This window comes from Aythya ferina (assembly GCF_964211825.1).
Source record: "Aythya ferina genome assembly, chromosome: 2".
NCBI lineage: Eukaryota > Metazoa > Chordata > Aves > Anseriformes > Anatidae > Aythya > Aythya ferina.
In genome coordinates this window covers 17512277-17522365 of record NC_140297.1, presented here as the reverse complement: position 1 = coordinate 17522365, position 10089 = coordinate 17512277, and the positions used below count along the sequence as shown (strand labels likewise).

The 10089-nt window shown below is 45.8% G+C and overlaps 1 protein-coding gene across 1 annotated transcript; it reads right to left on the bottom strand.

Moving 5' to 3' along the window:
• Positions 1-1581: 1581 nt before the first annotated feature.
• Positions 1582-9872, bottom strand: PTCHD3 (patched domain containing 3). Its single transcript, XM_084509685.1, has 4 exons — positions 9082-9872; positions 8865-8986; positions 6658-6803; positions 1582-3434 (listed from the first exon to the last, which is right to left on the bottom strand). The coding sequence occupies exons 1-4, from the start codon at positions 9817-9819 to the stop codon at positions 1861-1863; spliced, it is 2580 nt and encodes an 859-aa protein (XP_084365811.1). The 5' UTR covers positions 9820-9872; the 3' UTR covers positions 1582-1860.
• Between the last annotated feature and the right edge of the window lie 217 nt (positions 9873-10089).

Below are 10089 nucleotides of genomic sequence, written 5' to 3'. Positions count from 1 at the left end.
GCAGAGCAAGAGAAGCCTCCTGTGACTCCTGGCTGTGCTTCTTTTGATGTAGCCCCACATATGATTGGGGCTTTTTGGGCTTTGAGCATGTGTTGCCAGCTTGTGTCCAGGTTTTTCATTGACCCGTACCTCCAAGTCCTCCACGTGGCTGCTCTCAGTCCACTCACTCCCCAGTCTGTTCTGATGCTTGGGCTTGCCCTGACCCAGCACTTTGTGCATGGCCTCGTTGAGCTTCATGAGGTTCACATGGCTCCGCTTCTCAGCTGGCCCAGGTCCCTTTGGATGGCACCCCTTACCTCGAGTACCACCTGCAGCACTCAGCTTGGTGCCCTCTGCAGCCTTGCCAAGGGTGCGCTCAATCCCACCACCGATGTTAATGAGGATATTAAACAGTTGATGTCCACGTGCACTGATGCAGTCACTCCAGCGTAGCAGGCCACTAGATGAGCCACGCACAATTGGTGAAGCCACGCTGGCTGTCTCGAGTCACCTACCTGTCTTCATTTTGCCTTACCATCGCTTCCAGGAGGATCTGTTCCATGATCTTCCCAGGCACAGAGGTGAGGCTCACCTGTCTGTGGTTCCCTGGGTCTGTCCTTCTGCCCTTTTTAAGAATGGGAGTGATATTTCCCCTTTTCATGTCACTGGGGAACTTTGCCAGACTGCCAGGACTTTTTCAGTTTGTACTGGAAATTAACTGAGAGTGTCTGTGTGATGTGACTTCCAGTCTGCTGTCCCCACCAGCATGCATTATGAAGGAAAGGGGATTCTGCTCTACGGGGTCTCTGAAATGGGTCACAAATCCAGATGGAACAAGGCTTTGTCACCCTTGCCACAGTTTTCAGAACCACTCCACAGCTGTATGTTTGGACTGAGTGGTTTTATACCTCTCAGATTTTTTTCCCTAAATTACAAATACCAGTTGCCATTATTCAGTTGTTTCTGACAGGTAGCTCACTAAATTGGTGACAAATTACATGCTGGCTCTTCATTCGGTGTTTCATCCCTGCAGGTTAAACACCATTTATTATTAACTCACATTATTAACTCACACTTCTGTGCAACTCCTCTGTTCTGTTGATGCATCAAAGGCTGGGTTGTCACAGACAAACACAGTAAGAATTTGTGTATTTAGTTTTAGAACAGACCGGCTGCGTTGCTTTTATTTTGCCCTCAACCACGGTGTGATTCTTTCTAGCAAATTCTAGCCCTGGCGTGCCACTGGCATGCCATCTAGCACTACGGCTAGACCACAGAAGTTCAGTCACCTACAATAATCCCTTCAGAAAATGCAGCCAACAAACTAATCTTTTTCAAGCTACATGTTGTTTAATCCAAGCAAGAATGCACAGCAAGAAAAGATGCACGTGAAAACGAAACCTGTCAGTTTGTCTTCCCTTAGGGTTTCTTGTGCTGTGTTAGGAGCCCGAGCAGTCTTAAGTCTCTTGGGGAAAATTGGCTCAGTGTTGGGCTGAGTGACAGCATCAAGGTAAACAGCCAGAAGATGCAAACAATTAGTTGTTGCCCCCTGTGTACGTCTACTGACAAAACTGTAACATAGTCCATGAAGCTGGGACAATATTCAGTGTTTATAATAATTTAATTTCAATATATTCAGTAAACAATTCACAAAAAAAAAAGGTTTAACAACATCAAGGTTACAAAGTCAAGCACACAAAAATAGAGGAAATGTACATCTGTTCTGTGCACTTTCATACCTTCTGTTACTTGCTGCTTGGCTTTTCTTAAGCCTTTGCTTCTCTGTTGCATTGTTCCATCCTTCATTTCTTATATTCCCTGAAAGCCACTGCACTTTAATCTACATGTAACAAATATATAATATAATATTTTATGTTTAACTCATGGACAGTCTTTATTATTTCTATATCTAATCTCTTGAATTTTAGGCGTGCCAAAGTATCCAAAAAAGGTTAAAAATACTGGAATGAAAAAAAGACCATGAACAGCCCCAAACAAAATAACGAGAAACATAATCTTGAAAAACGTTCTAAAGATGTAGGTTTTTGCTGCAGCCAGGACAACCACTCCTAATACAGTAGAAATTGCACCTTGTAGTACTGGGTAACCTAGCTGGTGCAGAGCTCCTATCGCTTTTTTGTTTGCCGATGACTCTTTACTCGTAACAAAGGCATAGGAAATATGAGCAGAAAAATCTACCGAAAATCCTATACAAATGACCAGGTTGATCATGGATATGGAATCCAGGTTGACATCCCAAAATGTCATGAAACCAGTGACACCGACTATAACAGAAGCTATAGCAAAGGTCACCCACACGCTACACAGCGGGTTGGGAATGAGGAAAAGAGAGACAAGGAGCATTGCCCCAGCAGCAATGAGAACATTCTGAATGGTGTTCTGCACTATGACCAGGTATTGGTCGTAGTATATGAATGCTGGGTGGTACACCTTTAGGGGAATTCTGCATTCCTCGGCTTTGGCTCTTAACTGATTTAAAAGATTTTTCTCATCGACAGCTGACGTAACATTCACTGTCTGGACGAAGAAACGTGAGGCTGTTATTTCATTGTGAGTCTTGTTAATATCCAACTCAAAACTGGTATAGTTGAACAGAATATTTAAATTATTCATGAAAACATCCTTATTGCTAATATTTATGGAAAGACCTTTAGCAAGTGCTGTGTATACTCTCAGCCATGACTCTGTGAGGTTCTTATCTACATACGAAATGTTCTCTATATCCTGTAGGCATGTCTCAATCTTTTCACGAACAGGCTCTTCCCAGTAACTTACATTCCCATTAATAATAACCATGACCCTAGGTCCATATTCTGAGAAGTATGTTTCATCATCGTCATAGTACGGAATAACGTAAGAGTCATCACTAGCCAGATTTCGAAGATCTATGCCCTCCCTTATTTGAGTACACCCATAAATACTGCCACCCAGATATGCTCCATACAGCAACACCACAAGTAGCTTGGTCCATTTAACTGTCAAGAAAGGCCCATAATACTTTTTAAAGAATAGGCTCATTGGATGTTCACTGACTGTCTCATTGGTCTGAAGCTGAGATGAGTCGCTAGAACAGCTGCCTATACAACATGCGTTATAGAAGCAGGACGTCCTTCCTTGCTCCACTGGCATACAGGTTAACCAGTGTCGGTTTCCTTGCTCCCTCTTATCATTCAGAACAATAATTGCCCCAAAGAAGGTCATGGTATATATATAGCAGAAGACAAAAGCAGTGCCGGTGTAGAGGCAGAATGATTGCACGGAAGGAAAAGTAGTCCAGGTGCCAATGAAGAAGGCCAAGACATCTGTGACAGTGGTGACTGTCACAGACAGGGCTGCTTCGCTGTAGGTGTCGGCCAGACGAGATTTAGTGTCCGTCTTACTTGCACTTTGTTCCCAGGAAGCGATCATGATGAACATGTCATCGACACCAACACCTGCAAGAAAAAGAGTTAACCCCGCATTGCACAAGGCAGCTTCCTCTGACACCCAGCAAAAGCACAACATGAACAGCCTTTAAGGCTACATGAAATCAAAATAATAAAAGAAAGTGGGCTACTAGCATTGCTTTAGCGCTGATGCAAGTTAAAGGTATAGGAAAACACATCCTTTGTATGCAGATGGCTCTGTTACTTTTCAAAAACTCATAGTGACTGCATGGACTGTTGATCCCTCACCCTGCTGTGCTGAAGGACTGAGCACTCTTAGTGTTTTGTGTCTGTTGTCCATGTGCCCACCGATGTAAAGTACTATATACATCGCTTTAAATATGATTGAAATACATTGCTTATTCTGATGCTTCACTGCCCTTATCAATAGAAGCATCTCCTACTGCCCCTGGAATCTCTTCGTCACCACTGCAACAAATTAGACCAATATTTTCTTGCCCTATCTTCAGCAGACAGTTAGGAGATGGAAAATATACCAAGCACTTCAAGAGGTATGAAGAGTACACAGCAAGTTTGTTAAACTGGCAAAATATTTAATTGCTTTTAGAATTCCAGCAAGTCAATGAACAAAGCACTCCACTTGAGAGGAAAAAAAAAAAAAGCCCAAAGAGACTGCATGAATAGAACATGGAGAGTAACTGGTTAAGTGGTAGAAACAGATCTAAGTGGAGGGAAGAAGGATAGGAAATGGTGGGGTAGACAATAAGCAGAGAGGAGCATAATGAGCCAAGGATGGCAAGAACACATTAGCAAGAAAGACAAACGGACAAGTGCCAGTTCATGAACAAAGGCAGCTTAGAGGCAGGTGGCTGAAAGTACTTTGATCTTCCCTGAACCTCTCCTAGAAACTGCATTCTGCAAAGTATGGTACAGCTGAATGTAACAGCTGGTGTATTTAGATAAACCAAACGTGGAGTTCCCTACTATGTCTGGCTTTAAAAAAAAAATCAGATCTCTCTGCTCTGAGCAAGATAGTGTCCAGGAAAGAGGTGTGCTGGGGCTGTATCGCCTCTTTGATATTATTCTCTTTGCACGCTTAAATCACCCTGTTAGAAAGCAGCATGATAACAGTCCGCAAATTAATAAAGGACTGTAAAAAAGAAATCAATTACCTTTGATATATATGAAAGGACAAGGAATGATCGACTTAATGCTATCAGGGACACCTCAAAAGTTATTGAGATAATTGTCAGAAACACCTTCCTGTTTAATTTTCAGTAAGTTCTCAAAAACATTTGGCAGGAGTGGTTTACTTAGATCCTACCTTGCAGCAGGGAGTGTGCCCTCACCAAGTTCCCTCTAAGCCCCAACTTCTTATTCTGATGAAATAGATTCCTTCAAAAAAGCAGCTTCTGGCATATAGTAATTAAATAGCAATCTCGGTGTTCAGCCCTCCCACCTGTGCCTATGTATACTTTTGACACTGTGACAGAAAGATTGAAACATAACCCAAATAGACCCTAAAAACAAGTGGCTGTGTAAAACCACAAACTAAAACAAAAAAAACAAAAAACAACAACAACAACCAAAAAAAAAAAAGCAAAAAACAACACAAAACAAAACAAACAAACAGAAATTTGAAATTTTGTTTTAGAAAAGTCTCATGATTTTTAACTAGGCTTGTGACTTTTAAACACTTGGGACTGGCTCCTAAATCTCTCAGCATCAGCTAGACACCCAGAACATGGTAAGCAGCAAGCCAGAAGCTAGTACTGAATGGTGTTGAGTGTTGAGCCACATAGTTTCTGGAAGCCAGGTTTGAAAGCAGTTCTTTTAAAGTAAGGGTCATTTGTCACTATTCCAAACTAAGGGTCATAACTCCAAAGGGAGCCAAATTCATCACGTTGCTTATACAGTTCTGAAGAAGAGTGATGTAAGCCCTTTCTCAGGAATACAAAAGAGCTCTTGTTAAGTTTAGAGCCTTTGTATTTGGTGAGCAAAAAAAAATGCAAATACCAAATGCATCTGAGCAATGAAGGCAACAAAGAAACTACCTGTCTCCTAAAGAGCATTTGCATTAGACATCCAGTACAGCCTCCAGCCTCCATTAACTTGGGAGTTCCATGTGTTTTCCTCAGCACATGGTTAAGACCAAGAAAACATCACATTAATTTGTCATTAATTAACAGGTGACTAGATAAGGATTTTAAAAGCTGTAATTTATCTGCAGTAATGTTACCCAGAGGTATTTGAAAGGTAGGATCTCTCAGACCGTGCTACAATGATATTCAGTAACTTCCTCGGTGCAACAGAATGAGGCATCGCTTCAATTTTCTATCCCGAGACTGTTCAGAGTCATTTGGTTGAACAGGAAATTTCACATCTCGTGAAAACAAAATGAACATCTTGGAAATTGCAGACAGCCCTGCTCAGTGCTTAAGCTATATGCAGACCCAACTGTATCCGACCAAAGACTACACTCTTACTATAGGATACAAAACCTTACGGTAACTTGTTTCCCATACTCACCTCACACTACATGTACTAGCCTAAGTCACTGCTAGTTCAGCCAGGACATACGTTCCATGGTGCTCACTGCTGAGCTACCTACATGTAGAAAGTGATTAAAAGTATCCAGGTAGGGAGCTCTCGCTGTACTGCAACAGGAGGTGCAGTGATTGAGGGGTGGCTGGTTTTGGAAAGACCTCTGTACCTGCATAAATTGCTAGCACATTCAGCAGTCCCAGAGAACAGTACTAGCAACAAACTGTTTTGGGGTAGGCTAAGTATTATCTGCAACTAATAATTTACATAAATGGTTATAATACACCTGCAGAAAACAGGAGGGTGTCATAGGAAGGAAGGCAGTGATGGAGCCCCGTTGAGCTCAGCTGAAGCAGGAGCTCTGGACTCCAAGCACTAGTTGAATAAATGGTCAGTCAGCATGGCTAACTTAGCAGTGACCCTAGAATAATGCCAGAAGCACTAACCTTACTAGCCCACCCTTTACACTTGTCAAGCTGGAGCAGCAAAACTAGGGTAGGCGCTATTTTTTGTGAAAGCAGCCCTTCTGCCAGAGCACAACCTCTGCCTCACAGCGTGGGCATACTGAGCCCCCCTGAAGGTCAGGGGAAGCTGCATCTCCTCTCCTCACAGCACGACTGAACTGCGTACGATCTGATACTCATTTCATAAAAGAGAAATGCCATTAAGTTGGTTTAACTCCAACTTTTTCCTTTGAATCTGAACCCAACACACTTTTTCTACTTACCCAGAATAAGAAACGGTGCATTTGCTACAGTGACCACAAATGGCACTCCACAGTACATCAACAATCCAAAGCTGCTTAATACAGCTAGCCCGGCAGAAACCACTCCGCAGCATGCAAGCCAGACATTATTTCTTATACAGCTCAGTCTGAAAATATTTTAAAGAATATCTTAGTTACACGTCAAATATTTCACCAAGACGAGTATTCTACAGAGATACAGATGGTATCTTGTCCATGAAGAGAACTTGATGAAAGCTGCCGTTTGCTAGGAGAGCTCTCAAGCGTCAGCGTTAGACAAGATTAATTTATACAGCAGGTGCTAAATACGTTATTACTGCTGGCCAGTTATATAGAAATAGATCTGAGAGTAAATATGTGTACTGATCTGTGTATCAATAACAAGTGGACTGGTAAAATGAAAATACGTACACTCTACTAGGGAGGGTCTAGATTTAAGGTGATCAAAAACATCATTAACTTTTGGAAGCTCTGTCCTTTTATACAGATTCTTAGGGTTAGCATCAGCATAATATGAAAGCAACTCCTGGGCAGTAACAACCATGTAGAGAAGCCTTCTAGCAGACAGACTGGCAAGCAGCCATTTGCCAAGATGCCCCCAACAGCTTGCTTGAAGATTCCCCATGAAACATTTCCACTGGGAGACTTCACACCGCACTGAAAGGGCAGAGTTGCCTTGTCCCAAATCAGGAATATTTTCCAGGCTGTAGACCATTTCTGAACTTTAAGAGAACCTCTCACTTCCATAGCAAGAAGAGTCTGATAAGTTACCATATCCTATTCTGGTTGTATTTTTGTGGGCTACACCATGATTTTTATATACCTAAAAAGATGTTGAGGCTGGAATTGTGTATGGCTGAAACCTCCTACCATACTCTAGTATCAGCAGCATAGCACAGCTGCCTAACTCTTGTGAGGTTGTTTAACGCTGTACAGAGAAAATCCCAGGGGGTGTATGGGTGGATGAGTGTTGGTGGAACCACCCTGGTTCTGGCTGCACCCTCAAATGACAGGGCATGAGACAGCTGATACACAGAAATTGTATAGCCTAATTAGCACAAAGTGTAATGCAAGCACTAATCTATTAAGCCCACCCTCTGAGTAGAACTTTATTCCTCAAGCACAGCACACAAACACTGCCGTATGACTGTCAAACGTAGCCTGGCTCACCTCCTTCAGGAGCAAAGAAAGGGCAGACCAAGTTCTTTGTGAAAGCAGGTAAAGCTCAGGGCTCTCTGAGAAAGCACAACGCTTAAAGACCTACACAGACTTGCAGCAATCTGTGAAGTTAGTGATGATTGATCTGTACCATAACTGAGAAGGTGGCAGAAAAAACATGCAAACAGATCTTAACCCGATATACTTCTTCCTCCCTCCCTGTCTTCCTCCCATTTTTGAACTTATCTTTGCAAATATTTAGCATCTTGTGGGCAGGATGAGGGTTGAAACTATGAATGCAACCCAGAAAGTGGCAAAATAACCTTAGCAATAAAACCATTTAGTCTTTCCCTGTCCAGTAGGATGACTTCTTGGCTTGATTTTTATGCATCCTTTCTGTCAATGTCTCCCCTATGTATGCCAAGCTGGGCTGCTAGGTTTGACCCAGGAGAAGTGCTGGTGCAGAACTGAGCTGCTGCACAGGCTGCTAGAGCAGGCTCCTGGCTCCCTTACGCACAGGGGAAAGTAGAACCTGGCGTCTGTGCCGAATCATTTTCTTAATCCAAAGTGTTTACTTTGGCATAGTGCTTTTGTGTGGAAGTTACAGCACTTTCAACCTCCTAAGGAGCACAGGTTTGCTGCAGCTGGAACAGTTGCAACACACGGAAAACATACCATACACAGATATAACATTAATGAAAGTGATTCTTGTGAGATGGGGACTATGTAAATGATTGATGGCTTCAAAGAACACGCTAATGGATATTAGCATTCGGGGTGCGTAGGTCTGAACTAAATGCTAGCTCAAGTACATGTTTGGGACTCCGCACGAACCCCACTTACAGAGATGGCTAATACATGCAAATTGGAGAGAAACAGCAAACAAATCCTTTTTGCCTACTGTTAAATTTCACATGATCTTCAAGAATTACTTCGTTCAAGAACAGAATCATTCTCATTCCCTCAACAGAAGGAGGAGAAAGCAAACGAAAAGAGTGAAAGCCGCCGCCCGCAGATCACAGCTATCTTACCTGAGGCAGGAGACGATCGAAAAGGTTATCGTCAGGAAGTAAGTTACGGAAAAGAGCGGGATCACGCTCTTGGTGTTTCCTTCGAACTCCTGCTGCCTGGACAGCGAGGTGAAGTAAGTCACCTGCCGTGGAAACAAGACGAAGCAAGGTGAATTACCAGCGCTCTCCCTGCCGACACGACCCCAGCCGCCGGCCACCCCCAGCCCCACCGCCTCACCCTCACGGTCTTCAGATCCAAGCGGGCCAGCACCCCGGGGAATTCCCTCAGGAAGGTCTCCAGCCACTCGCGGCTCTTCTCGGCCTCGTCGCCGTCCTCCCGCAGGTAGTACAGCAGCTTCATGGCCCGGGCCGACTCCACGTAGCCGCTGCCGTTCGTCCTCACGCCGCCCAGCGTGGTGCCCAGGAAGAAGCCGCTGTCATTGGTGGGGTAGCGCAGCGAGCCCAGCAGGTGGCTGTCCAGCAGTGGCACCAGGGGGTTTGGGGGGACGCAGGAGCCCAGGAGGGAGGCGCAGTGCAGCCTGTAGCTGTCGGCGTCGCTCAGGTTTTGCACCGCCCCGTTCAGCTCCATCAGCTCCTGCCTCGCCTCGGGGCTCAGCACCGAGCCGTTCTGCTTCGCCACGGCGATCAGGGCGGCGTAGGAGCCCTCGGTGGCCAGGCGCTGGGCGAAGAAGCGCGAGTCGTTGGTGGGGAAGTGCAGCCGCACCAATTCTCGCTCCGCCTTGGCGGGGCCGCCCGTCGGGGTGAACTGCCCCTCGATGTCGTTCTCCTGCAGCCCGGGCAGGAAGATGAAGCCGGAGCCCAGCCCGCCCGACACCAGCAGCGGCAGCAAGGCGAAGGGCCAGGGGCAGGCGGCCACGGCGCGGCCCAGCCCTTCGAAGAGGCGCTTGAGGGGCCGCTCCAGGCAGTCGGTGTTGCTCCAGGAGCAGCGCTCCTCGTGGGGCCGCCGCTGCCCCATCCCGCCCCGGCTGCTCGCTCCTCACCGCCGGCACCGCGGCTCTGAGCGGCTCCCGGCCCGCGGCGCCCTCCCCGCCTGCCCCGGCCCTGCCTCCGCCCTCCTCGGCGCGGCGGGCGGGGCCCTGCCCGTCTGAGGCGCTGTGGGGAGGCCGCGGGTGCCCCGCCCGGGTCCCTCTGCGCCTGTGGTCACGGAGACCAGGAGCTCAATGAGGGGTGGAGGAGTGTGGAGAGCAGGAGGGGAGGCGTTGGGCAGGCAACGAGCAGCCGTTGG